This window comes from Hyperolius riggenbachi, chromosome 2, assembly GCF_040937935.1.
Source record: "Hyperolius riggenbachi isolate aHypRig1 chromosome 2, aHypRig1.pri, whole genome shotgun sequence".
In the NCBI taxonomy this organism is placed as follows: domain Eukaryota; kingdom Metazoa; phylum Chordata; class Amphibia; order Anura; family Hyperoliidae; genus Hyperolius; species Hyperolius riggenbachi.
The window spans coordinates 477,262,827-477,283,101 of NC_090647.1; the positions used below are offsets into that span (position 1 = coordinate 477,262,827).

A 20,275-nucleotide genomic window follows, 5' to 3' on the forward strand; every position below is an offset into this window, starting at 1 on the left:
GGAAAGAAAGTTATACTCACCTTAGCTTTTGGCTGGGACATGGCTTGCCAATGTTCCTCTGCTCTGCTCAAATGCCACTTCTCTCAGCAAACCCGCAACCTGGAGAATGTTGTCAAGCAATGCTTTATTTAGTTCGAATCCACAGTCTACTCTTCTAGTGTCCACTTGTCTTCAGCCTGGGGGCCTCTAGCAATCACAAATCGTTCTAAAAAAAAACAACGCAATTTTGCTACAAAAATAAGTAATTTCAGGGAATGCAATTTTGGCCGCTGCATTCCCTGAATGAAATCACTCCAGGTACCATGATTCTAAGAAAGCAAAAATGGCTGCTGAAACCGCTCTAATAAACCCCAGGCCTGACTGTTCAGTGTTTAACAAGCTCGTACAATCGCAATTCTGTCAACCAAAGCAACCGCTCTCATCATACTGCCTAGTCTGCAGTGATCTATGTGGTGCCCAGAAGATATACAGCAGCTATTCATGACAGATGACCATCCTGATGATTTTCATTGCATTGGAACAAAAAGAGATGCAACCCCAGTGGGTGGGCTTGCCAGGATTTTAGGCGAGTATACTTTTTTTTTTTTATGCTCATATAATTTTGAAAATGTGCACTGCCAGATAAGATACCATGTACAGAAATAAATTGCTGTATTTTTTTTTCTACGTCATGTGTTTGTACTGCAGAGATTTATCCAATTGTGACCAGCCCTGTAGCTTCTATAAAACAAAACTGGAAACTTTTTTTTTTTTTACCATTATTTATTGCTTCAAAGCGAATGGGAACCTAAGGAGAGGGATAGGCTCCCGGTCCCGGAGGATTTAAATGGCGGGGGGGGGGGGGGAGCCAGTGTTTAACGGAGGGGACCGAGAGACACGTGGGAAGGCTCTATAGGACCCAGAGCCTTCCCTTTCCTGAGGTAAGTATCTGGTTGATTTTCTTTTTCTTTTTTTTTTTTTTTTTTAACAACGCTTCCCATTAGCTTTGAGTGCTTATAGTGTGTGCAAAAGGACAACCATTTACACCTATGTGAAAATCATATTAGTTGCAATTTGCTGTGGCATTCGTACAGACCTGTCATGCACATGATCCTGCTCATAAGTATGCTTTATCCTTGCTCTACTAATTGAATAAAACATAAAGGACAATCCCTTGAGAGATTACAATCTTAAGTGGTAATGTTAAGGAATTAAGTGTGTTTGCAGCCTTCTGCTGCCACCCTGCAGCAAGCAGAGCATTAAGCCGAGTCTCCCTCGTACATTAGAATGCCCTTCTGTCCGTACTTGTCCCAGGCAGCACACAACCTATCAGAAGGGCATTTCAATTAGACCTTGATAAGTGAATGGTATTTGCTAATCTTCGGTGGGTGTGCGAATGGCTCATGTTCAAAGAAGTGAAGAAATGCATCAGGAATCCTGGCTCTGCTTGTTTCCCTTCTATGCTGATTGTCAGGAAATGGCACATTAATATGTCTGGCTGAGAGCGAGCGCTCCAACAGATAGAGGCTGCAGAACACTGCCGCTTCATTATTGGAACTAATTTTAGCATTTTTCTGAAGGAAAATACAGTCAGACTGGGATTCCAGCACGAAGGCTTCATTACACACCGCTACGCTGATAACATGTTGTTCGGTTTTTCCTCTTAACATATTATGGCGTTGTGTGTCCACTCATAAACATACTACTCCTAAAAATAATCTATGTATATACATAGATTGTGGATTTATTGAAATCTACTAAAATCATAGGTTACAAAATAAATGGTAAGAAATACCCAGACAGTTCATGGTGACCCAGAAACCACTAGGAAAGTAGAAAGGGCTAAAAGGGAACAAAAAGGCCTCTATTAAAGAGAATCTGTACTCTAAAATTTTTACAGCAAAAAGCATACCATTCTATTCCTTATTTTCTCCTGTGCCCCTCTGTGCTGTTTCTGCCACTCTCTGCTGCAATCCTGGCTTGTAATTGCCAGTTTTAGGCAGTGTTTACAAACAAACTAACCAGCTTGTGATAGGCTCACACAAACAGTGTGTGAGTCATATAGAGTGTGCAGGGGGCCTGCAGAGGGTGTGTATCGCTTTTATCCAATCACAAGCAGCCCTGCACATTCCACACATTCAAGCCTTAGCCCGACAGACACGACAGAGGAAAGGAGATAAGATTTATTGCAGAGACAGTGCAATTAGGAAAGGCTGCAGTAAGCCAGAGCACATTAGAACAGACAAAGGAACTTATAGGATAGAATAACTAAGGCTGAAAGATTTGTTACAGAGTCTCTTTAAAAAAGCAATGCTAAATGTACCGTAATTTTGCCTTTTTAAAACAGAAGGTATTTGCGATAATTCAGCTTTAAGTGAGCAACTGTGTCTTCCCATGATGCATCAGGTCCAAATATGCAAATCATCTCTAAATTGGCTCTAGACTAAAATACATTTACTGCACGATACATACATAGACATATGACTATGGTAGGGATTAGATTGTGAGTCCCTCTAAGGAGGGACTGTTAAGTGACAAGACAATGTACTCAGCACAGCACTGGAAGATGTCAGCACTATATAAATATTAAAAATGATAAATTCTTTATGCCCCAGCGTGTCTCCTTGTATGTGTTTGAGTGATCCATACATCCAGTGATCTATAGTGAGTGAGCCAGACAACACAGACGTAAGAGGAACACAGTAACTGTGGGATCAGTTTCTAAACTGTTAGCTCAGCCAATCATGGCTGTTTCCTCCATCTCGATCTATTAATGAGGGTATGGATAACATACCGTATGTAAAATCCACTAGCGCAAAAGTCTCATATAACCAGTTTTTACACTGGCAGACCCAGGCCCGGCCCTAGACTTTTTGCCGCCTGAGGCAATTTTCAAAGAAATCGCCCCCGCCCCCCCCCCCCCCCCAAGCCGTGGGTGTGGGGGGCCGCCTGAGCTGGGGGGGACAGCGGGCAGGAAGGGGGTATTGGGCCTAGAGGCGGGGAGGGGGGTCGGTCCCCCCCCTCCCTCGCCTGGGTCCCCCGTCCTCCGCTCCCCTCCAGCTTTAACAAGGTCCGTGCTGGCTGCAGCTATTTGTAAGAGGCAACGGGCGGGGATTACTCACCTCTTCCTCGTTCCAGGCCAGCGTGCGCTCCACTGACGTCACTTCCTGCTACGCCCTGGGCAGACCAATTGGTCACATACCCAAATTAACCTGGAACTTCAGATTTTGCTATGTTCACCTGGTGCTCTGTGTCCTCCTTGTATTGTTTAGTAGCGGTTACTGCCTTTGCCATTCACCCCTGTTCTCCCGTTCACATTCCCCTACTTACTATCCAGGTGTGTCAACCTTCTCTGCTGTGCAAGGCCAGATGTATTATTTTTCTGCTTCCCCTGCAAACTTTTCTGTGTCACCCCCTTGCCATGTGCAGTCGCCTCCCTCCCATTCCATTTTCAGCCTCTTTCCATATGCAGCCACCCCTCTTCCATGTCTAGCCTCTCCCTTGTGATGAAGCCACCTAAGACTTGGGCCTTTTGTGGGCTTTCCAGTAATAGGCCTTTCTCCTGTTTGTTAGTATAAATATGCAGAATTACAATATGCAGGTAGCATATTCATTCCAATAAACCTTCCTATCCCTGTTCTGAGATTATTTTTTTTCATTCAGCGTGTTGGGGAAATCTAGAATTGAAACTAACAACAAAGAAAGAAGGGCATCACAGTATATACACTACAATGTAGGTCAGTATCCCCCCCCCCCCCCCCAATAAAGCCTCACTTACAATACATCAGCCCGTAGGTTTGACCTACAAGGCCAAGAAGGAATGCTTTGCAAGGTTCTGCTCAGAATCATGAAGTGGTGCATGATGGACTTGTTTTTTGAACACTGTAAAGCAGAGATCCCCAACCCCCGGTCCGCGGCCCACTGCCAGTCTGTGGGGCATTTGCAGCTGGGTCGCGGGTCTGTCCTCTCTCTGTCCCCACCCCCGATACCCAGAGAAAGAATTGGGTCGGAAAGCGGTCCCCGGGCCGGAAAAGGTTGGGGACCCCTGCTTAAGGGATGCATTTACTGTCTGAATTGAGAAGACAATACTGTACTTTGCAGTGCTTTCAGTAAATGACTTTCTGATTCCTTTTAGTCCACAGAATAAATATAGGAATATGAATGTACATTTAAGGCAAAACCATTCAATCATAAAATAAAGCTTTGGTTTAGAAATAGAAGAATTGTACTTATTTACTTTGATTCCCGTTTGCTAGAATACTTTTAGTGGTTTTAGGTGGTTTGATGTATTTTTTTTTCACTTTAGCCGATCATATTTTAGGATAATTTATAGGTTCTCAAAATATGCCCATTTGAAAAAAATGTTCTTTACAAGCAATAATTAAAGGCTATACATTTTCATTTTTGACCACCAAAGGACAAAATAGCATTCTCAGATTCTACCTAAATTTAACAACTGCTACTCACTCGATTTGTGGTGCGGTATTCTATTTGGATAAATAACTTCTGAATAGATAAAAATATACACTATAAACCTTTGTCCCGCATTCTAAATGGGGGAGCGTCACCCAGTGGTTGAGAGGGTGGCATGTGCCATCTGGAGGGAAAGAGACATATTCTTTACAAATGCTGGATGTACAGTGGAATCCAGGCATTGACTAGAGGACGTCGTGTACCGGTGTTGAAAGTTTGGCCCACTCTGTTAAATATAATTGGGATCCCTTCTTCAAAGGGTATCTCCAGTTAATAAGATCTTGTCGGAGACCTCTATTAGGAATTACATATGCAGAAAGACCTCCAAGATCTCTGTGCATCCTCGCTTTTGAAAAATGTAAAACTCCAGAAAGGGTAGTAAGGTGGCATATAGAATACAGCCTTTCTCTAAAGGTGTTCATTCATATTCTTAAAGTGGACCTGAACTCTTTCATAGGGCAGAAGGAAACCAGAGAAATACACCCTGCATGTATTTTAAAAGTTTAGCCTGTCTAATTCCCTCTCATCTTTGACTAACCACAAATGTAATTTGATCTCACAGCTGTCAGCTGGCTGCCTTGGCAGAGCAGCTAATTTGCAAATGCAGGATGTTAAGGGCCCTTTTACACTTAATTCGCTGTGTTGGGCATGCGTTTGCGTTAGTACGCATTTGTGCTCGTTTTTTCCCTAAAGGTAATAGAAAACCTATTTGTTACAGCCTAACCGTATGTCTGCTTCCATGAAAGCAGGAAGTAGACACTGCAGATTTATTGCAGTGCATAACAGCAGTCACACAACTGAGAGATCAAATTACAGTTGTGATTAGTGACAGATGAGGGGCAATTAGACAGGCTAAACTCTCTAAATACATACAGGGTGCATTTCTCTGTTTTCCTTCTGTCCTGTACAAGAGTTCAGGTCCACTGTAATGTTCAGATTATACAAGCTATTTTGCGAGCTTGTTTTTCCTTCCAGTGCTCCTACAGCTGGTGTGCTTACTTGGGAGAGAAAGGTCAGTGCTCTCGGGGGATTGAACTTGTGGTATTAGAAATTAGAAACACTGAATATGATGAGTTGAGTAGATCAGACAAACCTCACTCTTCATTTATATAAAACAGAACTGGTAATGTCTCCATTCTGCTGCGTATGGCTGTTCTGCTGTCCGGTGAATTACCGCGGCTTGTATGGCCCCCGTCTCCTGTATCAAGCTGTTGCATTCATATTGTGATAAGGAAACTATTAGTAAGATGGCCATGAGAAAGGCAAACACGATTTAAAGCTGCTTTCTGGGACTCTTGAGCATCCCTTTCTCAGACATGATAAATGGCACCCAACTATTTCTGCTTTATTTCCCACTTTTCCCTGCACTGCACATAGCTGAGCTGAAAGGAATGAAAGGGAATGGAACATTAGCAGCGATACAAAGCATGCGAAAGGCAAATGGAGGCATTTTAACTCCCTGATGTCTGGCGGGATTTGGGAGGCACGTTTTGCAGGAAGCAATCTGTACGGAGTTCTGTGTTATATTATATAGTATAGAATAAGATAGGAAGTAAAGGATCAAAACCCACCTAAAGGGAAATACAGGGCAGGTTCCAGTAAGAATGGGACCCCCGAGAAGATTGAACCCAGCCCCCCCCCCCCCCCCCCCCCCTAAAAGTCAAATCAATATTTTTATTTAATTTGTTATTAAAAATTGAGGCATAAAAACACTGATTAACAGCCCCAGAGAACACCCATAATCGCATAGTTGCTGAGTATGGATAGCAAATGCAGGTTAAAGTGCAAATGGCCAACATTTGTAAAAATCTGTAAAAAGTTGATCTAAAGGTAAAGTGTTTTTAAAGTGGGAATACAGGATTTTTTAGTTTTTCTCAGTGTAGCGAATGCCCTAGGTTACCCATATACCTGTCGATTTACCACCAGATCAACCATTTGATAAATTCCTCTCTGAGTGAATCTGATCAGAGAGGGATCTGTTGCCTGTCCAAACATTGCACATTGCATGAAATCTGTTGTAAATTGACCTGCTGCCGCCCCCAAGTGTATATGTGTATGTTCCCTCTCCCTGTGTGCAGTGTTCAAGGCTCACCTATCACATGGCAGCGCAGAACCTAGCTCCTGTACCATGTAACACTGGTGCATGTTGTGATGCTGCTACATGCGTCATTGTCACATGGTACAGGCATTCGTGGTAATACAGCACACTGGATGAGGCCAGGAGTCACACTATCGGACAGATGAGCCTTCAACACTGCACAGGGAGAGTGGAGACAACACAAATACTTGAGGGAAAAACGGGCCGGGGGTCTGGGCATTGGGACATTGAACGCCATTACATCTACACTCCCCATTGAAACCCTTGCGACCAAGATTTTCGGCCATGCCCGATTAATCCTTTCTACTGATTTTGGGTGGAAATTGGTCGAAAGATCTATTGAGTTTCCATGTTGTGGCACCGATTCTCCTCCATTTTGATAAAATGATTGGATCAGGAGGTCGAAGGCCCGCAAAATTGACTAATATATGGGCACCCTTAATCACTTAATATTTACTGCTATGTCTCTCCCCCTAGAGGAGATGTTACCTCACTTCCTGCCCCAGCACACACAACAGGAAGTTAGAGGGAAACCTCTTAAATGGAGAGAAAGTCCTTCATTTGACAATCGTTACTTTGCCATACTGTATGCCCTTACTGAAAGACCTTGGTAATGGCTGTAAAACCTTGGAATATACACCTACTGTCCCCAGTGCCAAATGTTCCGGGGATAGGAGGTAAGAGAAAATATCCCCCAGTGGGAAGAGACGAACAACCCTAGAAATATGGAGAAAAGGTACACCACTAAATTATGCGATCAGAAGGATCTTCATTGTAGTGATGAAAGAAGGTGTGTATATAGAATTCTCACCTGGGCTGTTGGGCAATGTAATTACTATACAGCAGACAAAGCAGGTAAGAATATACCACCATATCTAGCGTTGTGTTGTATAGCTAATTGTTATATTTGCTTAACTGTAATTGTATATCCATCGATACAGGTGATCATTATGCATGCACCATCTGCATCACCTGAAAATGGGTATTTCTGACTGGATAACATGACTGAGTTTTTCTTTGTTTGTTTTTCTCCAGTAAGATGAAGTTGTTACCCACCCGCATTGCAGCTTAAGAACTCCTCTCCCCAGTTTTTAGTTCAAAGGAAATCTATTTAAAAAAATATGCTTTGAAGGTTAAATCCTTGTACAAAGCTAAGGCAAGATGAGGACTTTCCTGCCCCTTATTTTATTTATTTTTTGTGGCCTGTATTTTCTAATACAGGCTTGGAATCTCTTAATCAGGAGCATAGTCACAGGAACACCATTAATGCATCATTGTTCCTCTTTGTATGTGATAATGACTTGTTAGTTCCCCTGAAAGGTTTGTCCTGATTCCAATTGTCATTGCTTTTTTGAACATGCAGCAAGGGAAATGTTTTGTATCTAAGGCCAGGATCATCTTGACCAGGAGCCTGGCGTTGGATACAGAACATGTAAGTTCTGGCACCTCTAAGTGAATACTACTTGTCACTTGCAAGGCCCTATTTATCACTTATACTTTCCACTGCCAGTTTGGCAGCTTTGAGCAAGTGACAGTTTCAGGTTTTAAGCACGTGACGCTTATCACTAACATACAGTTATTCATAGTCACCAGCCTGTAAATGAACTTTGTTAGAACCTCTCACTCTTGGCTCTTCATATGGCTATGCAATGGCTAGATAAGCTCCATTATGCTTGTGTAGGTCATCTATTACTCCTCATAGCATAAACAATTCAGTTTAATGACCATTGTGATCCCTTCATCCAGATGTTTTCCACCTTCACCAACAGCTAAGAATTTTAACGGAACCTTTTTTTTTGGTATGAATCATTGTAGTGTAACTGACTTCATTATTTTTCACATATGTTTTGTATCTCTTGGTGTGACACCACTGGCTTATTTCACATGCATACTTAGTTAACACGCCTGCAAGTTTCCTAGTCATTCCGTTAAGGCGCGCTTCCATGCGGCAGATCCATCTTTCCTCCAGTTCTGGATTGGTGCCCCGCATTTGTCTAGAAGCACATGGAAGTCCTGGCTATGATCTCATTTTGCCCTTCTGCATTTTTCAGTCTCCCACATAACAGGTGGCTGCCTAAATATTTAGAAATGTAACATATGTCATATGCTTTATGAACCTGTGTTTTCATAACACAGTATGAGGGGTGTTTTTTTTTCTCTTTGGTGATGGTAGGCATTTTTTAGATTATATAGGGTTCTATGGTTTTTCACTGAACTGGACAATGCTGTAGAATCGCATGTCATTCACACTCTTTTCAAGTGTGTTTTGAATTTAGGTTTAGAACAGTGATGGCTAACCTTGGCACTCCAGCTGTGGTGGAACTAAAAGTCCCATGAGGCATTGCAATACTCCGACCGCTCTAAGCATAACTCAGGGAGGCAGAGGCATGATGGAATTTGTAGTTTTGTCACAGCTGGAGTGCCAAGGTTAGCCATCACTGGCTTATAATGACTATGGTATATTTTATTGTTGCACATTGGTTCACTTGAAGGCTTCTGTCAGGGCCACCTTCAAGGACCACTATAGTGAACATTTCTAAAATATAAAATACTTATGTATGTACACATACATATAAAATATACCTTGGTCCCGGAGTGAAATACATTATAAATTACTTTTTTTTCCTGGGTTGCTGTCCCAGACAGATGGTTTTATTAAACAGAAAGCTCTCACCCTCTTACATACAGGTTTTGGACTAGTCCATCTTCATCGGGGAATTTCAAAGTTTCCTTTATTCTTTTTAAAAGCACGGTCTGGAAAGGATTTATGCAAAGATGCCGGCCTGCCTATTTATGCGCACACTAATTTGGCAGTTTGATTGTACCACTGTTGTCCCAGCAAGGGGTTTAGAAAATTAATTATCCTCCCATCAAGTGGTGGACTAGTCCAAAACTGGTTGGTAAGAGGTTCAAAGCTGATGGATTGATATAACTTACTGTAAGTAGCAGCAACAAAGGGAAATGAAGTAATTTACGGTCCAATCTACTCTGGGACAAATGTTCCTTTTTATATGTATGTGTACACGTGCATTTTTAACAGTTTTTCAGGAGTTTTGCAGGAGTTGTTGTAGAGGTCTAAAGTTAAAACCTGAAGTGAGGTAAATATGGAGGCTGCCATCTTAATTATCTAATAAACAATGTCAATTGCCTGGCTTCTGTGCTGTTGCTCTGCCTCTAATACTTAAGTTACTGTCACAGAATGAGCGTGCAGATAAGATGCTTTGACTCTGACTCGGCCTAGGTGGCTATCTCTGCTGAGTTTAATCCAGAGTGCCTACATAGCTTAAGGGCTCTTTTCCAAAGGCAGCTATAGATGGTGAATTCACCACCTGTGAGCTGCTCCCACTCACTGGCCGGGCACTTGCTGGTGCTTGGCATGGGTGGTGGACAGGCACCCACCCCCATGGAGTTCCATGCAAGTGACACAAAGCCAAGTAACACCACTGCATGTCGAGAGACACGCACGGTGTTAGCAAACGCTGCCATTCGGCTGCATTTAATTGCAGCTTAAAGGCGCTTGCGGTCGGCAGCAGGGAGGCTGAACTACCTGAAAAACAAGCAGTTCAGTCACCCATGGAAAAGTGGCATAAGCGTAGCAAGTCCTCTGCTTTTTGCTGCTTAACATGGAACAGAGTTAGCCAGGTTTTTGGAAGAAAACACTTGCTTGACAAGAGATTACTGTGAAATGCAGTGCTTTTACTTAGCTCCCAACACACACACACACACACACACACACACACACACACACACACACACACACACACACACACGTCAAGAAGATCACAAGCATGTCTGGAGAGGAAAGAACATATGATATACCAGCACGCTTTACAGTCCATAAACCACACACAGCACTATATCAGAAGATATAAGGGGAATATAGACTGGTGGAGCAGCCGTTTGCCTGCAGAAAAAACACACAATTCACATAAAGTGCATAACCAAACTCCGCTTTACAGAAAATATTTATGTTCGCAAAGAAAAAAATATATAAGACTGAAGAGGCAGAGTCATGGCCCGTACTCATGGGCTGCAAAAGTGGCCTGTCGCCAGCACACGTGAGCGTGTGGGCGACAGGCCGGCGACAGCTCCTCGCCAGGTTCCTCCGTGTACACACACGGAAGAGGGACCAGCGGCGCGACGGAAGCTGTCGCCGACGTTCCTCCTCCCCCCGCCGGAAGCTCTGCATACCTCAATGGAGGTTGCTGTCGCTAGTCCGCGTACTCACTCACTTGACTGCGCCAATCGCCTGGCGACATCAGTGACGGGCGACAGTTCGGGGTGCGCGCCCGCGCGACAGCGCATACTCACGGGCGACCTGTCGCCACAACACGCTCGCGCCGCGTGTTGCGGTGACAATTGTAGCCCGTGAGTATGGGCCATTAGATGCACATTTTCTATAACTGTCAACCACAGAGACTGTTCTGGTAAAGCTAAAGGGGGGGTGAGATGATTCAGAGGAGCCTCACTGTGGAGACTTCTATAGACTTAGATGATCTAACATGATAGATCACCAACAGCATGGCAGCATAGTAGATCTACCTGACATTGAACTTTTTATTGGATCCCTCACCTTACTCCACTTGATAGTGATCAGATTTCAGTAGCATTCTGACTGTAGATAGACAAAAGCTACCATAATTCACAGTCACCAATCAACATTTTTGCACAGAAATCATACCCCTAACATCACCAGATGAGATAGAGGGAAATCTTTTAACAGACCCCTGTTCGCGTTTACCACAAGCCATTCATGAGCAGAGGACATAATTTTATTATTCAAACGACACTGATCTTTTCTGTTGTCCTTACTTTTCCTCTATATTAAAATTTAAAGCACACCTGCACTGAAAGGGATATGGAGGCTGCTATATTTATTTCCTTTTAAACAACGCACATTGCCTTGCTATTTTGATGATCCTTTGTCTTTAATACTTTGGCCGAAGACTCTGAACAAGCATGCAGATCAGATGCTCTGACCAGGGTCGGATTTAGGCCAAGGCCACCTAGGCCATGGCCTAGGGCACCACAGGAGCAAGAGCACCAAAGCGGCAGGCTAAATTGATGCAGTAGATGCAAGCTTGTAAATGCTGCAATGCAGGGATATCAGGCGAGCGCCTGACCGCGGTATTCTGCTGCTAGCCGCTAGTTTGCATTGTGGCCGGAGGCTATGAACTTTGGCAGTATTGGAGTCAGAAAAAAAAGAGGAATCTTCTACACTGGAGATGAGGTTATGGCTGATGCAGTGTGAAGGCGAGCTGGCTACGTATACTGAAAAGGGGGGGGGGGGGAGGATGGATTAAGGGAGTCATCTGACCTATACTATACTGGAGGGAAAGGGGGAGGGGGTCATCTGACTACCTATATGTTGGCGGTGGGATTATCAGGCTACCTATATTATAAGGAAGGGGACATCCAGCTACCTATACTGAAAAGGGGGGGGGGGGGGAGGATGAATTAAGGGAGTCATCTGACCTATACTATACTGGAGGGAAAGGAAGAGGGGTCATCTGACTACCTATATGTGGGCGGTGGGGTTATCAGGCTACCTATATTATAAGGAAGGGGGAGGGGACATCCAGCTACCTATACTGGGGGGAATAGGTCATCTCGCTACCTATACTGAAGGGGCGGCTGGTGACCGTGGCCTTGGGTGGTAAAGAGTACAAATCTAATCTAGGCAGACAGACAGACATCTGAAATAAGAATTATAGCAGACAGACATAAGACAGGCTGCTGCAGTTTTTCTGTCTTTTCTCTGTACTACAGTTTGTGAAAAGAGAAGTAATTTGATCCAGGCAGGCAGACAGCAGAGGGAGGGGCAGGGCAGTTAACCAGGCTGAAGAGATGGGCACAATGCTTCCAGCTTCAGGAGGAATAAGGAAGTGCTACTTACAGATATACATGTGAGTCTGTTCTATCCAATATAATGTACAAGAGGTAAACTTTTACATGTTCATCTAACTGTACACAGTGCCTAGACTACATATATGCATTGCCATTCAGGCCTCTTTTTTTGGCTGGAGCTGGTCTTTAACCAAACACATTTTAACCAAGTATAGGGACTTGCACATGAGACACAAAAAAGGGAAAGATGAGGAGAAGGATTCACTTCCAAAAGAAACGCCTTCTCTGTAAATAGAGGGATAGTTTGGAGATGCACAAAACCAAAAGCATAAGAATTGCCGAGATGCCATACTGTAGTGTGATTTTAACATGTAGCCACATAAAGCTTTCATCTCTGAGCTCGAGCCATAGAGGCGCAACTCCTCTGACCAGTCATCTTCTGAAAACAGAGCAATGATAAGATTAGTCGCTGACTCTTACAATATTCCATAAAGGTGCAAGATCTCCTTTCCATTTACGCTAGCCGTCTTGCATTCCTTTTTTAACTAGCCAACAAGAATAATGTGTGTCTGATGTGTCATTTTGTCAGGGTTACGCTGCAAAAGGTCAGTTTTGGAATACAGATTTCTTACATATGCCATTAACACATTCCTCTGTGACAGGGCCGTCCAGCTGTTACAGGGCTCTGTAATTCATTGTCTGTGCAAGGCATGCTGGTCTATAAAGACCTGAGCTGCAGAATCCTTTCACATTGTGTTTGCTTTTAGTGTAGTCAGCAACGCTTGGCTAGAAATCATTCTTCTCCAGAGTGTTGTCATTGTAGGCCACCAAGTGTTTATGGCCTGGCAGTAAACCTTAGATGTACCTGGGCACAGCAAGTCAGCGTCTGTGCAATAGCGAATTCCTCTGTTTAATCATTGCTTGAAAAATAGGTCAAGAAGAGAAATCTACATCTTCTCCTGGTAAATAATTAAAGCTAATGGAATTTTCACAAGATCTGTGAAGGGGAATTTCTGTAAGGCTGTGAACTACTGCAGATTAGGGTATTTCTTATTTATCACGGCAGTGTGTACAGATGTACCGGGTAAATGCGTTTCAAATGTACACGTTCTATTTATAAAGGATGGAATGCACTTTGCTTCAGGTTTTCTGTGAAAGGGGGTAAAGAAAATATTGATTGATTTAAAGGAACCTGTGTTTTATTGTAGCATTCTGCTGAAAAAGAGATGCCTTTTAGATTTTATTTTCTGTAAGGGTTTACCACATAACAATGTTGTTCTTATACTAAGACTTCTCAGATTTGATATTATTTCCATCATGTCCGATCAGCTTCTATTCGATAACTGAATCAATTTTCCTAAGTTATGGCAGGAAAGTTGATTCCATGATCAATCAGGAGCAGTTTGGACATGTACACACAATGCAACATATTTATTTATTGTGTTTATAAAGCGCCAACATATTACGCAGCGCTGGACTAATATTACAGACAATATTAAGGGGTGACATACAGCAATATGACAATACAGGAATACATGCTTAGTTAGTCACTGGAAGGGGAGCTTGGAGATTAGGCCAGCTGCGTTCACTCAAGAGTTAACTCCGATCCATAGGATGGGTGTAGGGTAATGGAGGTGCGTGAACAGGTAGGCGACACAAGGAAGAGGACCCTGTGGAAGGCTTACAATCTAGAGTGAGAGGTAGGGACCCGAAAGGTAGGGGACGGGTTTAGAGCAACAGTGAGGGGGGGAGGGGGTAGGCTAGAGTGAACAGGTGCATTTTGAGGGCCTTTTGGAAGATGTTGGAGGGGGCAACCCTAAGGGGGGGGGTAAGGAGTTCCATAGTGTTGGAGCAGCTCTTAAGAAGTCCTGGAGGCAAGCTTGAGACTGGGTGATGCGGGGGTCGGTTAGGCGAAGTTCATTGGAGGAGCGGAGTGAGCGGCTAGGTGTGTACCTCTGAGTAAGATCGGAAATGTAGGTTGAGCAGGTTTTGTAGACAGATTTGTAGGCCAGACACAGTATCTTGAGTAACTTCCTGTCAGACTACCAGTTGATCCGACAGGAGATTGCATCGTGTGTACCCAACATTAGCCATGAGTTCTAAATACATACCAGGTCTACAAGGACACAAAAAAATAATGATTTACAACCCTCTGGCCACTGCCATTTATGGCCATGCTTTTTGGACATGTAAAAGTGTTGCCCTGGCATTTCCTTCTTTTGCCAAATGGCAATACTGTGCTTTAGATTTAGGTGCCTTTCAGCCTGCTACACCCTCCAATCCAGACTCAGCTATTAGCTAATCATGTTTGATTACAGATGACTAACAGTTAATTAGATGATTTATTGGCTTTTTCACAGTGTTGCATCACGCCAGTGAATGTAGGTTTGTTAGTCATTCACATTGACAGAAAAATTGCAATCTATCTATCTATCTATCTATCTATCTATCTATCTATCTATCTATCTATCTATCTATCTATATTAGTCTGTTGTCCAGCACCAACCGGGATCAGCTGACCCCAGATAAGTGTCCATTCTGGTTGCTTGAGACTGAATGTTAGAAACAGGCCTTGCTAATCTAGTACTATACTCCACTCTATATACATACCATGACAACTGAAGTGAGTGGGATATGGAAGCTGCCAACTTTATTTCCTTGTAAAGGAGAGGTCCAAGCTAAAAGAAAAATCAAAATCTACTTACCTGGGGCTTCCTCCAGCCTCTGGCAGGCGTCCTGTGCCCTCGCCGCAGCTCCGGTGGCTCCCGGTGTCCTTTTCTGCAGAAGCCGACCTCGCCAGGTCGGCTTCCGGGTCGGCTTCTTGTGCGCTCCACGGCGCGGGTCACGTGGTCTGGCCAACGTCATCAGGTATGTACTGTTCTGCGTCTAATGACATCGGCTAGACCACATGACCCGCGCCATGGAGCGCACAAGAAGCCAACCTGGCGAGGTCGGCTTCTGCAGCGAAGGACACCGGGAGCCACCGGAGCTAATTTTGATTTTTCTTTTAGGCCCGGTTCACATTAGCGTTGCAGCATTTTTTCGTCCGCTCAGCGGAACGGACCACAGAACCATATGGCCGGTTCTGTTGGCAAATGCTAATGTGAACTGGGCCTTAGCCTGGATGTATCCTTTAAGCAATACCAGTTGCCTGGCTATCCTGCTAATCCTCTGCCTCTAATGCTGGGCATACACGGATGCAATTATGCGCCGGATCGAGCCGCTGGATCGATGCCGGTGCATCCCCGCTCGTGCGCGCGGATCGCTTCCTGTGGATCTAGCGGGGAATCTATCCGGCAGGTCATCAGACCTGTCGGGTATTGTCAATCGAGCCATCAGCGTCTCAATTGCTAAGAAAAAGAAACTCCGTGTATGCCCAGCATTATATTTTTAAGCCCAATCTACACGATACGATTCTTTGTACGATTCGATTACGATTCTATTTACGATTCGATTAAATCCAACATGTCCGATCGGGATTCGATTCAGTTCGATTTGCAATTGCAAAACAATGGCAAATCGAATTGCATTGAATCGAATCCTGATCGGACATGTTGGATTTAATCTAATTGTAAATAGAATCGTAATCGAATCGTACATCGAATCGTATCGTGTAGATTGGGCTTTAGCTATAGACCCTGAACAAGCTTGCCACAGATCAGGTGTTTCTAACATTGTCAGATCTGATAAAATTAGCTACATGCTGGTTTCTGTTGTTATTGACACTACTGCAGCCAAATAGATCAGCAGGGCTGCCTGGCAACAGTAAATAAATATGGCAACCTCCATATACCTCTCACTTCAGTTGTCCTTTTAAATGTTTAAATAAAGTAATTGAAAGTATGTCAACTATGGGGGAGCTGTTGGACTTAGCTTTAAAGCACAGCAGAGCCCACAAACAGCTTAAGAAACGGGCCTTCACTGCTGTGTTTACTGCTGGCGATTTGTGCTGGTTGGTTGAGACTGATGCTTAGTTGCATTTTGGATAATCAGGACTCTGCTGTATCTATCTTTCTGTGTGTTGGGAGAACATATATTGAGATATATGTTGAAGCAGCGCTGCTCAGTGTGTGTTCAGGGAGTCTTTATGTGCCATGTAATATTGATCAGTTGAATCATTACACAATTGAAGCTCCCATAGGCTCTATTAAACACTTAATTGAGAAGTTAAATTGTATGCAGGCTTTTGTTTTGCTGGTGGGATAATTGGGATTATTTCCAAGTCTAATGTAATGTAACAAATGGTATATACTACTAATGCCACCATTATTGCTGTACAGCCTTCACTTCCTTCTAAGCTTCCACATATGTCCTTAGTACTCCGTCTGGCCATACCTTATCTGTCTTGCTTGTCTGCGTTTACTCTTCACTTCCCATCTTTGCAGTGCACACTATATGCATAGCATAGACAAGACATATAACATTTATATCACACTTTCTCCTGGGGAACTCAAAGCACCAGAGCTGCAGCCACTAGGATGCTCTCTATAGGCAGTAGCAGTGTTAGGAAGTCTTGCCCAGGGTCTCCTACTGAATAGGTGCCGGGTTACTGAACAGGAAGAGCTGAAATTTTAACCCAAGTCTCCTGTGTCAGAGGACAACCGAGGTGACATGATGAGATAGACATGTGTATGTACGGTGCCAAGCACACAAATCTAGGCTGTGGTCCTTTTTTTCCCCCCTCTCTCCCTAAAAGAGTTAAACATTAGGTATGCAATTAACAGCGTCTGTCCGGGTCAGAACCGGGTCGGACTGGGTCAGACTATAGCATAACCCTCACTGATAAGTAGTTAAAGCCATAAAACCCTGGCATGTCTTTTGAGAGAAGGAAAGGGATAAAAAGGGTCAATAATTCATAGATTTGAGCTGCGGTATGTTTCAATGAAGGTGTCAATGAATGAATGACAATGAAACAGTATGACAATGAATGACAATGAAACAGTAAAAACTAGATATATATATATATATATATTTGTTGTTCTCAAAAGTTTATTTTCACCTCGGATGTCCTTTAACCAGTACAGTATCCAGCACACTACCCAGCATAGGGAGCATTGATCTCCTTCTGAGCAAACTAAAGCAATGGAATAGTTCATGGAGCATGATGATTGGTTGGCTGCAGGACTCTTTCAAACTAAACAGGAAGTGGAGAGGAGACTGGATCGCCAGTACCAGGTAGTGCATCACAGATGCCAGTAATTTCATCTTATCGCTAAGGTTATTTAGCGGTTTAGGGCATTTATAAAACGTTAAATAACCTTCGTAGCAAGACGCCATTATCGGCATCACCCTGCGCCATTTTTTCCCAGCGCCTCTTTGGTATGTGGCTTAGGTGGTAAAAGCTAAGCCTGATCGGATCCATGATACTTTTATTCTCCTACTTATTACCAAAACACACTGGCAAGTTAACTGCAATATGCATCTGATAGGAATATTGGTCTGTAAACTTAAAAACAAAAAACGTATTAAATGGTCCAACCTAATCTCCATGCAGTATTCCTGTCTATGAAACTATATGTAATAGAGTACATAATGTAAAGAAATAGAGTCCGTCTGAAACATGAAGCAATTTCTAACACTTTGTAAAGGTTTTCATGAATTGGTTAAAGCATTGATGAAATATTTAATAAGACATTTGGATTGCCTCATTACTTAAAAAAAAAACGTAGTTGAGCTTGTTTTTCTTAAGAGATCCTATGTACTAGCTGCCAGAGGACCAGGCTTAGTGTGAGGAGGTTTTAAGAGCTCCCAAAGAACTTGGTTTAGGGGGGAAAGGGGACGGCTGCCAGAATGTGGGGTGGTGGTGGTGGGGGGGATATATTTGGATGGGGCTGCTCTTTAAAATAGAACTGGAAATGAAGGCCGTCCTCTGGAGACCTTAGGCTGCCAAGATCTAAACGCGGCCTGCTATTCTACCATTCGCCTGGATTAGTAACAAAAGTAATCATTTTATTGCCAGAAATTTTATTCTATGGGGCATGTTTAAGATTACGTCTCCTATGAGATCCATAATGTGTAAGTATGCAATATTTTCATGCGTATAGGAAATTTCTATGAGCGTAATTAAAGTCTAATTTGCAGAGGGGAGGCTGCCTGCGGATTCGCCAAGCCGCACAGATTGTAAATGAAATGTACTTGATTTTTTTTCTATTTTTTTTTTACTGGTTGCTCAGAATACAGGTTTTACAACCCTAATTATTGCTTCTCCTCTTTACAGGACCTGCGCAAACAGGTAGCCCCGCTGCTAAAGAGTTTCCAAGCAGAGGTAAGCAAGCTTCCTTTTTCTCTCACGGCTAGCATAGAATGTTTGTTTCAATTGTTTTTTTAAGTTGTTTCAAGAGGATTCCACACACAATTCGGGAGGACGTTGACTTGGCTGACTGGCTGGCTGACTGACTGACTGACTGACTGGATGCTTAGATCTCATATTGCGGCAGCACCCTCTGACTGAGACACTTCCACATCCTCTTCTCCCCATGTAGTCTCCTGTACAGCAATGAGAGTTTCTTCACTACCTTTACTTTTCAGTATGTAGAAGGTTTTGAATAAGGATGACTTCACTAACCGCCTCATTAGGTTAAAAGAGAAAGCTTTTTCATGATACATGTTTGGTTGTCTTATCGCACCCCATGGTATGTGAGAGTTTAAATGTTCTGAAAGTACCTGAAGGTAGGGGGGTATGGAGGCTGCCTTATTTATTTCCTTTTAAACAATACCAGTTGCCTGGCAGCCCTGCAGATCTCTCCAGCTGAAGTATTGTCTGAATCACACACCTGAGACAAGCATGCAGCTAATCTTGTCAGATTTTTGTCAGAAATCTAATCTTGGGACAGTGCCTGAAAGTATTTGAGGCAGAGGATCAGCAGGACAGCCAGCAAATTTACATTGTTTGTTTATAAGGAAATACATATGGAATTGCAGGTTTTTATTTTCCCGCACTGCAAAAAATGCGATTTAATGCACATTTTGACATGTGTCTTTCTGGAATTCAGGATTTCTGCCTGGTAAATGCTGTTCACCGTATAATTAACATGTTCTAACGTCTGGCTATTTGCTACTTTCTGGGTGGGTTGAAGGAAAGCATTTGGAGAAAGAAAACTCCGTGTGATTTAGACATGCGTTCCTGTGCAGCACCATTGGATTACATTGATCCTGAATTGCATGCATTTGTATGCGTAGTGCGGTAAAATGCAGAAAGCTGTCAGTTGTTTACACTCACATGCATGCAGACGTTCTCATTGTATGGAAAATAGCCCTTTCACTTACATTGCTGTGCATTCTTGTGCATTTTTTCCAGTGCGGAAAAACGCACCGATTAACAAGATGTGGAAATGAAGCCTGTTTCTAGATCAGCACTCAGCAAGCAGTGCTTTAGCTGGTATCTGCTGTGGCCACTCTCTCTAATCTTAGCAGTTACAGTCCCAAGTCCTTATTCCATCACTGGTGGCCAATGATAAGCTAGTGCAGTGGTTCTCCAACTTTTTTGGGTGAGGGCACCTTTTATTACTTTGACATTTTTTCAAGGCACCCCTCGGCAAAAACAACTACCAAAATGCTGTTATGACTGTTATTAGGCATCCCCCCTCCAAGTAGCTAGTGCTGCCTATTAGGGAGCATCCCTCCTCCAAATAGTCATTGACTCCCAATCAGGCAGCACCCGCTTCAAATAATCAGAGCCCCCTCATTCGGCTTTATCCCCCACTACAGTTAGTCAGTGAGGCAGCATTCCCTTCATTCTGCAGCATGGCAAGGATACATAGTCAATCTTGTAGTGCACATAGACATTTCCCCACATGGGGACTGCAGTTAGTAACACCTTCTTTAATTATGCAGCATCACCTCGGCACCCATTCCAGATTGTAAGTCACCCCCATTAGC

The 20,275-nt window shown here is 43.3% G+C and overlaps 1 protein-coding gene and 1 long non-coding RNA gene across 5 annotated transcripts in view; both read left to right on the forward strand.

Annotated features, from left to right (window-relative positions):
- The window catches only part of LOC137547082 (uncharacterized), a 554,567-nt gene that overhangs the window by 158,140 nt on the left and 376,152 nt on the right, over positions 1–20,275 (forward strand). The window lies entirely within an intron of this gene.
- Positions 1–20,275, forward strand: part of CUX1 (cut like homeobox 1) — a 541,156-nt gene that overhangs the window by 144,729 nt on the left and 376,152 nt on the right. For all 4 annotated transcript variants that reach the window (XM_068270260.1, XM_068270261.1, XM_068270263.1 and 1 more), the window contains one exon: positions 18,615–18,662. In XM_068270260.1, the coding sequence (XP_068126361.1) occupies positions 18,615–18,662 (48 nt within the window). The remainder of the gene's footprint in view (positions 1–18,614; positions 18,663–20,275) is intronic.